The 14184-nt window shown below is 41.6% G+C and overlaps 1 protein-coding gene and 1 long non-coding RNA gene across 22 annotated transcripts in view; one reads left to right on the top strand and one right to left on the bottom strand.

The window, feature by feature from the left end:
* PPP1R12B (protein phosphatase 1 regulatory subunit 12B) overlaps positions 1–14184 on the top strand; it is a 206298-nt gene that overhangs the window by 111609 nt on the left and 80505 nt on the right. For 20 of the 21 annotated variants that reach the window (XM_070501531.1, XM_070501530.1, XM_070501543.1 and 17 more), the window contains 5 exons: positions 6794–6884; positions 10007–10210; positions 12110–12299; positions 12378–12490; positions 13546–13587. In XM_070501531.1, coding sequence (XP_070357632.1) covers positions 6794–6884; positions 10007–10210; positions 12110–12299; positions 12378–12490; positions 13546–13587 — 640 coding nt within the window. Of the gene's footprint in view, positions 1–6793; positions 6885–10006; positions 10211–12109; positions 12300–12377; positions 12491–13545; positions 13588–14184 lie in introns of those variants that run through there. The other variant, XR_011499407.1, reaches the window with a different exon arrangement.
* Positions 10209–14184, bottom strand: part of LOC139042560 (uncharacterized) — a 31314-nt gene continuing 27338 nt past the window's right edge. Inside the window, exons 2-3 of the long non-coding RNA XR_011499410.1 lie at positions 12641–12817; positions 10209–10342 (exon numbers count right to left, since the gene is read on the bottom strand). This is a non-coding gene — a long non-coding RNA (uncharacterized lncRNA). The remainder of the gene's footprint in view (positions 10343–12640; positions 12818–14184) is intronic.

Below are 14184 nucleotides of genomic sequence, written 5' to 3'. Positions count from 1 at the left end.
GCTCTCTGGGAAACACAGTAGACAGAAATGGTAATTAAAGGACTTGGCATTGGAGTCCCTTCCTTTGCCACTGAACTGGGGTGCTGGCCTCGTTTTGTCTGCATGCCAGAAGGCCGAGGGACGGATGGAAAGCCGTGGCTGCTGTGATTCTTTCTGTGATACTGTCTTGTGAGCCCAGACCTGTCCTCTTTTGATGGCTTTCAGTGAAGAACCGTGTAGCACTCAGGTTCATGGATGCCTCTGATGCCTCTCAGAAAGAGCCAAGTCTGTTGAGTGTGGGTTTGGTCTAGTGTAGGAGTTAGCAAATTTTTTCTGTAAAGGGCCAAATAGTGAATATTTTAGACTTTGCAGGCCATTTCATCTCTAGCGCAAATATTAAACTCTGCTGCTGTAGTTGGATGAAACTTTAATTACAAAAATGTGGCACGCCAGATTTGCCCCAAGGACCATAGTTTGCTCACGCTGGTCTGGATTTTAGAAGTATGAGGAACTGGGCTCTGCTGAAAACATAGTGTGTCCCCAAGGCAGCCATGAGTGAGGGTGTCACCTCTCTGAACCAGGACTCCACATCTAGGTAAAGAAAAATGAATGAAAATGTTCCTTCCTTCCTCAAAAATGTTTACAAATTCAAGTACTGGAGTTTTCTGTGTTTTGTTTTCAAAGATTTTTTTTCTTATAACTTATAAAAATCTCATAGTGATACTGGTTACAAAATGTAGATGATATTTCTTTTTAAAAAATAAACAATAGTGGCCGGCCAGGTGACGTAGTGGTTAAATTCATGCACTCTGCTCTGGCAGCCCGGGGTTCACAGGTTCAGATCCCGGGTATGGGCTTACACGCCACTCGTCAAACCTTGCTGTGGATGTGTCCCACATACAAGATAGAGGAAGATGGGCACAGATGCTAGCTTAGGGACAATCTTCCTCACCAAAAAAATTTTTGAATAGGAATAAATAAACTATATACACTATATCGTTATATAGATAGATACATACATAGATAAAAATCTAGATATACATGTAGTGAAATAAAAATGGGGTTATGTTCATGTGGTGAAATTTTAGTTTATTTTTATTTTCACATTTTTGTCTTTTTTCGAATTTTTCCCATGAAAAACATGTATGATTTCAAATATTTAAGACTCCAAGTCAGGTAAAAGTCTCTTGATCTTAGCTACCAGACCTGTTTTTACCAACTCTGTTCTCTCGCTCATTAAAGCTCTCTAGAGTAGGCAGTGGGATAAGGCAGTTTGAAGCTCACTCTTTCATAGTGGCGTCTATCGAGTGTGCAAAGAAGAGCTGAAGTCAAGAATTAAATATAATAGTGATGTTCTGTGTGTTGCAGGTAGAAATGACATGTGAACAGGCTGGCTGGCGGCCCAGACAGGTTCCACGGGGACTTAGTCCTCAGGGTGGCCACCCATTCTGAGGTCTGGTCCATAGCTTCACACGTTTTAGGACTTAATTTTTTTCAGTTCCTGCCCAGAGGAGAGAAATATATTAAGGAAGGATTCAAACCTACCAAATACACAGTGGATTGATATCTGTATCAGAATTCCAATTTGCTAATCCACATTGAGGAGAAAAATACGACTATTAAAATACAGCCTGGTGGAGGACTTCTGCTTCAGGCTATGGCATATCTTATTTTAGACTAAATTCTCCCACTGAAAATAACTAGAAAAACTGGATAAACATAAGGGAAAAAAATCCCTTTGAAGGTATGGGAGATTACTCAGGAATGAAGTCTTGAGGGATCAAGATCCTGGAGAGAAGGAAATCAGCAAGAGTGAACCCAGGCTTTGGCTCTGCTTCTCCCTTGAGGCGTGTGCTCATTAGCGAAGCAGTGTCTGCGAGGCTGAAATGGGCACGACTTTCAGTAGTCTCCCAGAGCTGAGGGAACAGATATGGGAGTTCAGGAAGAGGGGTTCCCAGTATCTGGGACCATGAAGGGCTACGTGCCAGAGGTAAGGGCTTCCCGGAAGTAGACCAGCCCTTGCACAGGCTGAAGCCTCGCTGCCAGTCAGCTCAGTCAGTCTCAAAGTGGATTCAGGCAATTTGCCTTAGCCCTGTGCCTCTGAAAGTGTGGTCCCCAGATCAGCAGCATCACCTGAGAACTGGTTAGAGATGCAAATTCTCAGTCCCCCTCCAGACCTACTGAATCAGGACTTCTGGGGGTAGAGCCTAGCAATTTGTATTTCACAAGCCCTCCAGTGATTCACTGCAAGTGAAAGTGTGAGAAGCATTCCCTTAGCCTGACTGCCAAGAAGAAAAGAGTATCCTCTCTGGAAGATGGCAACAATTATCAAGTTATCACTATGTTTTTTCATTAAAAATGTCTAGCATTGCGGGGGCCGGCTCAGTGGCACAGTGGTTAAGTTTGCACATTCCACTTTGGCTGCCCAGGGTTTGCCGGTTTGGATCCCAGGTGTGGACTGACACATGGATTATTGAGCCGTGCTGTGGCAGGCGTTCCACATATAAAATAGAGGAAGCTGGGCATGGATGTTAGCTCAGGGCCGATCATCCTCAGCAAAAAGAGGAGGATTGGTGGTAGACGTTAGCTCAGGGCTAATCCCTCCCCCCCCCCAAAAAAAATGTCTAGCATTGGGCCTGGCCCAGAAGCGTAGTGGTTAAGATCTCATGCTTCACTTTGGCAGCCCGGGTTCGCTGGCTCATCAAGCCGTGCTCTGGCAGCATCCCACATGGAAGAACTAGAAGGACTTACAACTAGGATAGACAACTATGTACTGGGGCTTCGGGGAGAAAAAAAAAAGGAGATTGGCCCTGAGCTAACATCTGTTGCCAATCTTCCTCAGTAAAAAAAAAAGAAATGTCTGGCATTAATTCAAAAATTACAAGACATACCAAGAAATAAGACTGATTTACCAAAAGACTAAAAAAAACAGACAGTAGGAGCAGATCCAGATATTGATATTGTCAGACATGGACTTTCAAATAATTATGGTTAATATGTTCAAGAAATTAGAACACAAGGAGAATTTCAACAGAGAACTGCAATCTATTTAAAAGAATCAAATGGAAATTCTAGAACTGAAAAATAAAATAACTGAAGTTAAGAAATTCAATAATAGTAGACCAGCTGAAGAGAGGATTCATGAACTAATTAGATGGGACAGTGGAAGATATCCAGAATGAAATCTAGAGAGATAAAAGGATGGCAAATACAAAAAGGCATAACAAATAAATGAACATGGCCAGTAGGTTCTAACGTTAAGTGTAGTTGGAATCCCAGAAGAAAAGAGAGGAACCAGCTACTTCTTTCATGGAACACGCTTTTTACCTGGAAGAGTGACTCGGGTATTTGGCAAACATTTTCTTGAAAATGAACAAAGTAAGCCTGTCACTTCAAGTATTTCTTGCCAATTTAAAATTTCAAGCAGAAATTTTGGAAATTTTAGAATTTTGGAAAATTTGTATCTGTCACTGTGAATGGTATTGACTGCTTCCCAATATGTAAATATGTTCTGAGATCAAAGATGGTATTAAAGAATGTGATTTTTTAAATTTTTACTATTATTTTTTACTGAGATATAATTGGCATATAACATTGTGTTAGTTTTAGGTATACAACATAATGATTTGATAAATATATTATGAAATGATTACTACAATAAATTTAGTTAACATCTGTCACCACACATAGTTACAAATTTTTCTTCCTTGTGATGAGAACTTTTAAGATCTACTTTTTTTTTTAATTGGCACCTGAGCTAACATCTGTTGCCAATCTTCTTTTTTCTTCTTCTTCTTCCCCTCCCCAAAGCCCCCCAGTACATACTTGTGTATTCTAGTTGTGAGTGCCTCTGGTTGTGCTATATGGGACGCCACCTCAGCTTGGCCTGTTGAGCAGTGCCATGTCCACACCCAGAATCCGAACTGGTGAAACCCTGGGCCACCAAAGCAGAGCATGTGGACTTAACCACTCGACCACAGGCCGGCCCCAAAGATCTACTCTCTTAGCAAATTTCAAATATACAGTACGATCTCATTAACTCTCGTCACCATGCTGCATATTACATCCCCAGAATTATTAATCTTACAACTAGAAGTTTGTACCTTTTGGCTGCCTCTCCCCACTTGCCCATCCTCCACCCTCCACCTCCAGCAACCACCAATCTGTTCTCTGTATCTGTGAGTTTGGGGTTTTTTTAGATTGTACATATAAGTGAAATCGTACAGTATTTGTCTAGCTTATTTCACCTACCATAATACCCTCAATGTCCATCTATGTTGTTGCAAATGGCAGGCTTTCATTCCTTTTTATGACTGAATAATATTCCATTGTGTGTCTGTATTCATTCATCTGTCAATGGACACTTAGGTGCTCTCCATATCTTGGCTATTGTAAATAATGCTGCAGTGAACATGGATGTGCAAATATCTTTTTGAGTTAGTGATTTCATTTCCTTTGCATAAATACCAGAAGTGGGATTGCTGGATCATATGGTAGTTCTATTTTACATATTTTGAGGAAATTCCATACTCTTTTTCCATAGTGGCTGCACTGATTTACATTCCCACCAACAATACACAAGGGTTCCCTTTTCTCCACAGCCTCATCAACATTTGTTTCTTGTCTTTTTGATAGTAGCCATTCTAACAGGTATGAGGTGATATCTCATTGTGGTTTTGGTTTGCATCTTTTCCCAATGATTGGTGATGTCGAGCACCTTTTCATGTACCTCTTGTCCATCTGTATATCTGCTTTGGGAAAAGTGTTCAGTTCCTCTGTTCATTTTTTAATCAGATTTTTTTCTGTTGAGTTGTATGAGTTCTTTATATATTTTGGATATTAACTCCTTATCAGATATATGATTTGCAAATATTTTCTCCCATTCTATAGGTTGTGTTTTCATGTTGTTTATGGTTTCCTGTACTGTGCAGAAGACTTTTAGTTTAATAAAGTCCCATTTGCTTATTTTTGCTTTAATGGCCTTTGCTTTTGGTGTCAAATCCAAAAAATCATTGCCAAGACCAATGTCAAGGAGCTTAACTTCTGTGCTAAAGCATGTGATTTTTAAATTACTGTTGTATAATGTGTCAGCATTTAGAATAGCACCAGTATTTTCTAAATGACCAATGCATGATGTTCCAAAATCATGTCTGGGTAACAAGTGCCATTCAAAGTGCAGGATAGACCAATGAATTTCAGTGTAGCAGAGTATGAAAAGTATGTTAACATGGTTTCAGATTCAACATTGCAACTAACCTTTAAGAAAATACGATTTGTGTTTTTATAGAGTATCAAAGAATATCCACAATTATCTGACAAGGCTGTTATAATATCCTTGCTTTTCCAGCTACACACCTGTGCAGGACTGGATATTTTTTATATATTTTAACTGAAACAACATATGGCAACGTGTTGAATGCAGAAGCATAGATGAATGTCCAGCTGCCTTCTGTTAAGCCAACGTTAAGGAAATTTACAAAAATGTAAAACAATGCCACTCTTGCTAAATTTTTTTGTTTTGGAAAATTATTTTTCATAAAAGATGTGAGTTATTGATGTTAACATGTAATAGAGCTGTTATTTTTAAATGAATAAAACATTTTTAATTTCTAAATTTTAATGTCTAGTAAGATAAATATTAAATAGGTATGTCCTCACATAAACAAAAGCTCTTCGGGGGTCCTAAATAATTTTTTTAAATGCGTCTTAAGACCAAAAATTTTGAGAACAGTTAATATAGATATTAAAATGACAATTAAAATATATTGTAAGGATATTATGAATAATTTTGTGCCACTCACTGTGAAAATATAGATAAAATTCCCTGAAAAAAAAATTACCAAAACAGAAAATCTGAATAGCCTTAAATCTGTTAAAGAAATTAAACCCATTATCTAAAACTTCCCCATAAAGAACACTCTAAACCTAGATGGCTTCATTGATGAACTCTTCCAATTATTTAAGGACAAAATATCCCCAATCTTACACAAATTCTTAACAGAAAATAGACAGGGAGAAAACACTTCCCAACTTGCATAACCTTAATCCCCAGACCTGGCCAGGTAATTATTATAAGAAGGGAAAATTACAGGCCAATTTCTTGCATGAACACAGATGGAGAAATCCTAAACTAAATAATGCTCAATCTGTATAACAAGTAAGTCTGTATAAAAAGGTGGTGCACCATGACCAAGTTGAACTTATCTCCAAGAATTCAGTGTTGTTTTCATTCAAAAGTTATTCACTGTGATTCAGCATGTTAACAGAAAAAGGAAGGAAAACAATAATCTCAGTATATGGGGAAGAAAAGCACGTGATAAAGTTTAGCACATACAAATGATTAAAAACAAAACAGGTAACTTCAAAACCCTCTCAGCCTGCCCCCAGTCGGAGTGGAAAGGAATTGCTGTCACTAGGAGCGGTGTCTACAGAAATCTTACAGTGGACATCACAGCAAGTGATAAGTGCCGAGGGCTTTCTCTCTGAAGACAGAGACAAAGCATGGAAACCTGCTGTCATCGCTCCTTTCAACATGTCCTGGACGTTCTAGCCAGAGCAGTAAGGCAAGAAAAGAAATAAAAATTGTAAAGATGGGGGAAAAGGAGATAAAATTCTCATTTTACAGATGATATGATTCTGCATGAACAGTAGTACGTTTGCAGAGACTGTCTTGGGAGTATGTAATTTTCATTGCTAGCATTCCCGTCATTTCATTCTCCGAGTGTGGACAGCACTCGGTATGTGGAAGCACCTGCTGTTGCTCAGCACGTGTGGCGAAGGTCTTACTCTAGGTCTTGCCCTTCCTCCTCTGCAGGTCATATCTGACTCCTGTGCGCGATGAAGAGGCAGAGTCTTTACGGAAAGCGCGCTCCAGACAAGCTCGACAGACTCGAAGGTCTACTCAAGTGAGTGTGACCTCTTTTTTATGTTTGTCTGTCTATCTCCCTTTCCATTGGAGCTACAATTAAAAACAGTAAAACGAGTACGTTATTCCAGCCACTGTACTACAAGCTGTCACCTGTGTTAAATCTTATACTACATAGAATCGAGTGAATTCAGAGCAGGTTCATCTCCTTCCCTTCACAAGACTAATCATTCCACTTGTGTTTAAGGGACCACATCTTAGGAATCCCTAAAGGAGAGCAGTCTGGCAATTCCTCTAAATGTTAAACCTAGAATTACCACGTGACCCAGCAGTTCTGCTCTTAGGTATATACTTGAGAAAGGAAAATATGTGTCCACAAAACAACTTGTACACAGATGTTTATAACAGTATTATACACAATAGCCAAAAAGTAGGAAAAAAACAAATTTCGATTCACTAATGACTGGATAAACAAAAATTCCTACAAGGGAATATTATTTGTCAATAAAAAGAGATGAAGTCCTGATACATGCTAATGCTACAACATGGATGAACCTCAAGAAAATGTTATGGTAACTGAAAGAAACCAGACATGATTCCATTTCTATGACAATGTCCAGAATAGGCAAATCCAGAGAATTAGGAAGTAGATTAGTACTTCCCAGGGGCTGGAGAGGGAGGAATGGCAAGTGATTACTAATGGTTTGGAGTTTCTTTTTGGGGTGATAAAAATATTCTGAAATTAAATAGTGGTGATGATTGCACAACTCTGTGAATATAACAAGAACCACTGAATCGTATGCTTTAAAAGGCTGGATTTTTTGGGGCTGGCCCCGTGGCCGAGTGGTTAAGTTCGCGCACTCCGCTGCAGGCGGCCCAGTGTTTCGTTGGTTCGAATCCTGGGCGCGGACATGGCACTGCTCATTGGACCACGCTGGGGCAGCATCCCACATGCTACAACTGGAAGAACCCACAACGAAGAATACACAACTATGTACCGGGGGGCTTTGGGGAGAAAAAGGAAAAAATAAAATCTTAAAAAAAAAAAAAAAAAAAGGCTGGATTTTATGATATGTGGGTTATATTCAATAAAGATTTATAAAAAGAATCCAAAAGGGAGCCGTTGAAGTAAGGAAGAGTCAGATATAATCTATATTAGACTTCGCAAAAATCACCACGCAGAGAATTGGCAGGAGTGGAAGGCAGGAGAATGTCTGTCAAGCCTGGAAGCAAGAAGATCTGTTAGGAACCTGTATAGCTGTCCACCCTGGAGCTAACCGGAGCACAGACTCAGATTGGAGCAGCAGTGAGAACGAGAGAAAGTGATGGATTGGCATTATTTAAGGAGGCGGAGAAGATGAGCTGATGAAGCCGAATGAAAAGGAGCAGCCAGAGAGGTGAGAAGTAAAGCAGGAAACCACAATGTGGAAGTGAGTGAAAAGTCAGGGAAAAAGTGCAGTTCAACAGATTTAAAGGCTGCAGAGGTCAAGTAGGAAAGCCGAGGACTGAAAAAGAGATGTTTTGCAAGCAGCAAAAACAGCCTTGTTGTCTTCCCTGACCTCCCAAGGCAGGTCAGGGATCCTTCCTTTGTAGTGATTATGACAGTTGTTATTGTGTTGTCGTCGATGATGGTCTGTTTCCCTCTTAGAAGGTAACCTCCAGGAGGACCAAGACTGACTTTCATGCTTTGTTTTGTTTTATTGTCGTAAAATATACATAACATAAAGTTACCACGTTAACCATTTTTAAGTGTGCAGTTTAGAGGCATTAAGTCCATTCACATTTGCTTTGCAACCATCAGCACCATCCATCTCAGAACGTTTTCATCTTCCCAAACTGAAAGGTCGCACTCCTTAAGCAGGAACTCCCTCTCTCCCCCCAGCCCCAGCACCCACCCTTCTACCTTCTGTCTCAATGAATTTACTCCTCTAAGGACCTCATATAAGTGGAATCATGCAGTCTATGTCCTTTGGTGACTGGCTTATCTCACTTAGTGTAATGTCCTCAAGGTTCATCCATGTTGTAGCGTGTCAGAACTTTCTTCCTTTGTGGGGTGAGTAGTACTCCATTGTATGTACACACCACATTTTGTTTACCCGTCCATCTGTTGATAGGCACGTGGGTTGCCTCTACCCCTTGGCTACTGTGAATGATGCTGCTGTGAGCGTGGGCGTGCAAAGATCTCCTCCAGACCCTGCTTCCACTTCCTCTGGGTGTATACCCAGAAGTGGGATTGCTGAGTCATGTCTTCCTGTCTCGATACTTGCATTCATTCCATTATACTTACCTGTTTTCTTAGGTCTTTTCCCCAACAGTGAAGTTCCTTGAGTACAGGAATCATTTGCTTTGTCTTTGTAGTTCCGGTTCTTGAAGACATTTAATAGTTCCTTATTAAGAGACAATGATGAAAAATAAAAGCTAGTTGTGGATATAGTACCTGCTCAGCTGCTTTTCAGCTTTGGAGCTTCCTTCTCCAGGGAACTTGACTCCTAACTGCTGGCGTTAGAGTCGGCTGGCTCTCTTCCTTCCTCCTTTTCTCCTCCTGTGGACGTCTCCTCATTATTTGCTTTTCTTCTGTGTTGCTGCTCCTCTGAGCCCGAGGGAGCATTAATCATTGGAATGTCGCTGTGTGATTCCCTGAGTTACTTGGGAAATGATGTTAGAGAAAAGCTAGTTTGGGTGCGAGGGGGGGTTTCCTTTTTGCTGTCGTTCTAGCCTGGCTCTGAATTTTTGCTTTTTGGGGCCTACTTTTTCTTTCTATTTCTAGAAAAATTGAGTTTTTCTAGTATCTGCTGTTTAGAAAACCTCTGTTGGTAACCGCTTGCTCTTGGGAGGGTGGGGAGCTTTCAGGTAAAGATGTTGAGAACTGTTGGTGGGGAAGAGGTGCGTGTACAGCAGGCGGGCATCACTGTGGACCTGTTTTCTGGAATTCACGTTGGAAAAGCTAAAGTATGGTTTGAAATGTACCTAGACTCAGGCCTGGGTTCTTTGCACACTGAGGTGTTTGTTTTAAGTGTGTATTGCTTGAAATGACCTCACACATTTTGGGATGTTCATTTGAAATTTGATGCTGTTAGATCTTTTAGGGAGTTTCCTTGCTTATTCATCAAGAGCTATTCCACGGTTAGAGCGAAACTTCTCTGAGCATGTGATATTTTCCAGGGTGTAACCCTAACAGACCTGCAGGAAGCAGAGAGGACTTTCAGCCGGTCGAGGGCGGAGCGGCAAGCTCAGGAGCAGCCAGGCCAGAAGCCCCTGGGCACTGAAGGGCTTGAGGGGAGCACCAAGAAGCATGAGCCCTCGGCAGTCCCAGGGAAGGAAGCTGGGGAGGGCCGGCAGCCCTGGGGCGGGAGTCTGGATGAAGAGGTAAGCCCGTTTTCCTGGCACAGACTGTGGGAAAAGCAGGGTGCTTATCTGGGGAATTTCTTCCTCACTGATAATTCGACCAGTGGGCAGTTCATAGAAGATGCTGTTCATGTCTGTCTTTAGTTGACGCACCTGTGTGACAGAGAATTCAGAGGATGTCAGTCCCTAATGATCATTTTTTTCTCTGGGAATTAACCAATGCTTATTCTTTTTTCCAGTTTTGTTGAGATATAATTGACGTATAACATTATATTCGTTTTAGGTGTACAACATGATAATTTGATATATGTATGTATTGTGAAATGATTACCATGATAAGTTTAGTTAACTAAATTTAACTACATTTATTCTTTACCTACAGAATAAATGTCTTTCTGTTCAAAAAAAGAAGTCATGGTATAATAAAATGCAAATAGAACTACAAGCACTTATTGAGGATGTATGCGAGGCGTTATCTTAACTCTTTCATGTATTAGTTTGTTTAATCCTCAAAGAAACCCTCTGAGGTAGATATTATTATTCCTATTTTAAATATGAGGAAACTGAGTTCCAGAGAGGTTAGGTAACGTGCCCAGCTTTTCACACAGCTGGGAAGCGGTGGCGCAAAGGTGTGCATGTTGGCGGTCTGGCTCCACAGCTCGCTGTCTTAACCATCAGTGTGTTGTTCTAACTCCTGCAAACCCAGGAGCTTACAAAGCACCCCTGGCCCCATGCCAGAGGACGTCGCTTTGGGATGGACATTTTGACTCATTTTCCGTTTCTCGAGTTGAGTTGGAAGTCAAAGACACGGGGTTATATCTAGGGTGAACGTAGCTCCTGGTTTACCTGAGAGGCTTCCATTTACACCTGTTATCTCTGTGTAATTATCAATACCACCCCTTTTCACTCTCAGAAGTGTCCCAGTTGGGATGATAAATTTCACGGTCCCCATAGTTGTAGGAGAAAGGAATCTCCATCTTGCTCTAACTCTGAATGGCTAGGCTGCATAAACTAACGGAGGTTCTGTTGTTTGCTTTGTCTTTTCAGCTACTGTTTACTGAGTACTTATTACTAGGTACTGTTCTAAGCACCCAACATACATTATCTCATTTAATCCTCACAACCGTCTCTGGGGAAGATAGTATCCCTATTTACATACAAGGAAGGAGAGGCTCAGAGAAGTTAAGTAATATATTCAAGGTCACACAGCTAGTAAATGCTGAAGCCAGAATTTAAATCAAGTTCTATCTGACTCCAAAGCTTACTATATTTTATTGCTTCAGTCTTTATAATTTATAAACAAAAATGTATACAGTCTCTGTGTGTAGTAAGAATTTCTCTATCTCTGCATCTTAAATAAACTAAATTAAGGCTTATTGTCAGATCTATCTGTCCTAACTGGCAGGAAAAAAAATTCAAAGGGGAAAGTGGGAATTGAATTTAAAGTTTCAATAAGCCTGGTATGGCCAGTTGGTGGAGTATTCAGAAATTGCAGAGTGCTCAGATTTGGTCTCTGTTCTCAGATAACTCAGTATGATTCTTCATATTCCTTGGCTTTCTGTTTTCCTATATAAACCTTGCCTTTCAGCACTCCATCTTAAAAGGCCGTCATCCTTCCTATTTTCATTCCAAAATCAAAGGAATTTTTATTAACAAGGTTAGCGCTACCAAGTGTCCTATGGTCGATTTAGGAATGATTTTCCCTGGCTGCTATCAACATGGTGGTATATTCAGAATAGGAGCCCAGAAGCTGTTTCTGTTCTGGCTACTTAACTAACTAGTTCTGCTCAATAGCTGCTTATTGAGCATCTACTACCAACAAGCCTCTCGATACAGAAAGAGCCCATTTTTAATAAACCTGCTATCCTATCCTTTGGTTGGACCTGACCTCTAACGTCTCATCCTCTGGATTACTTCCAGCCTGTCTATCATCGCCTGAGGTGTCCAGCTCAGCCAGACAAACCCACAACACCAGTGTCTCCTTCTGCATCAAGACCCTCTCTCTACACCAGTTCCCATCTGCTACGGACAAGTAGGTCTTCAGTCCCTGATTCTGAGAGTTCAGAGACAACCACAAACACTGCAGTTGCAAAGGAAATGGACAAAAATGGTATGTAGAGCCCAGACCTCTCCCCAGTGGACATGCCCCAGATGCTTAAGACCCGTCCTTTGTTCTGTCTCTGGCCAGAGAGTGAAGAAGCAGATTTGGACGACCAGTCTTCTAATAGGCTGTCCGTCCGTGAGAGGAGGCGGCCCAAGGAGCGACGAAGAGGCACGGGCATCAATTTCTGGACAAAGGATGTAAGTAGATTGGTCTGTGCTGGGACATCTCATGTTGTCCTTGGCTGCCATCCTTTGTGTTGAGTTCCAAAGGGTCCCACATGGGGCCATGAGTCTTACAGATTGTCCAGAAATATTACTGAGAAAAAGGGAAGAAGAAGAAAGACTCACCCAGTATGGGACTCGTTTGGTATATTCCTGCTGGGCGCCCAGCTCCTGGAGCAATGCTGAGCGCATGGTGGGCACACAGTGAACGACTGGTGAGGAACGAGGACATCAGAAACTGACCACAGCCACATGGACGAGTGGAGCAAGCTCGCCGTATCTCAGCCGTCCTCCCAGTAGCCCCTGAAAGTCATGTAGTCAGTCAGTCAACAAGATCCCAAAACCCCACAGAAGCTGGGATTCTGACTCAATATTTCAGGAGCACTGCAAGAATTTCAAGGAAGTAACATGAGTTCATCTACTCAGTTTTACTCTTTTGAAGGAAAAAAGGAACAAATAATATAAAACATTAACTTTGGCTTGAAGATAAAGACAGGTGCACCAGTGCTTACTAACTCCAAACACACACTCAGTACTTTAATCTGCCCTCTCGTTCTGTACCCTTCTCACTCCACTTTGTTATTGGCATTTGAAAAATCCAGTGGCCGATAATCAAGAGATTCCTGGTTACCAGTGACTTATTTGCAAATTACATAAGCCATTCAGGGAAACAAGAAACGAGACAATGATAGTCATCTATCAGAAACTATTCTTTAGCTAGAAGTATTTCACTGTTATAGGACCAAATAGACTGATGCCTACTGACAGAGGTGAAATAAAGTCCGTCTTTCTTAAGAGGCCCTTTTTTCAGCTGTTGGTCATTTGACGTTTCTGACTACAGGTGATGCTCCTAAGCTGTCGCCTGTGGCAGCTGTTAAAAGCAGCAGTCATAGCACATCACTCAGCAGCCAGTGCTCATTGCTCGTGTGTGAAATGGGAAGAGGTGTAACTGATGGGGCTGACCTTGTTGCTTTCGAGGATGTCTGTGACCATGATCCATCCTCTTGTTTTTCTTCCTCCTTCCTTTGCAGGAAGATGAAACTGATGTCTCTGAAGAGGTCAGAGCAGCGTGGGTAAGCAACAGCCAGTGAGGCATGTCCCTTGTGGCTCAGCCGTGCTCGTGTGCGCATAGCTGCAACAGAAGAAAGAGCGGGGCCTGTGCAGATCTGGGCCAAGGGAGAGCTTGGAGATGGGCATTCCTCTGAGGCATGTGGCAGCGCAGTTGGTGGTATTTGCTGACATGATGTGACAACGCCCCTGCTCTTGAGCAAGTTTCCTATGTTTTCCTATGCCTACTGCCCATTTCGCACATGGTTATTATAGGGTCTGTCTGCTTTCTCTCCCATGAGCATACTACTGGATCATGTAAAGGACTTGGAGTCTTTGGAGGGAAGGCGAAGAGTGGTGCGCCTTCTCTTATGGATCCACACAAATACGGTCATAAGCGTGAGGAATGGAAAGAGGGCACAATCCAGAAGTCATGTATATTTGACTTTGAAATAAGCTTAAACCCCTTGGCTTTTGGATACCTCAGACCCCTTAAGCCCTGGGAGCCAGCTTTTCTCTGCAATGGACAGCCTGGGCCCAGGTTTCCTGAGACTCTGGGTTCCTGTAAGCCACTCACGCCTGATAGAAAGTTAGTGGTTTTCTTATTAATACCATTTTTCAGG

The sequence above is a fragment of the Equus asinus genome, chromosome 30 (assembly GCF_041296235.1).
Source record: "Equus asinus isolate D_3611 breed Donkey chromosome 30, EquAss-T2T_v2, whole genome shotgun sequence".
Taxonomy (NCBI): Eukaryota; Metazoa; Chordata; class Mammalia; order Perissodactyla; family Equidae; genus Equus; species Equus asinus.
This window is presented reverse-complemented; position numbering and strand designations above follow the sequence as displayed.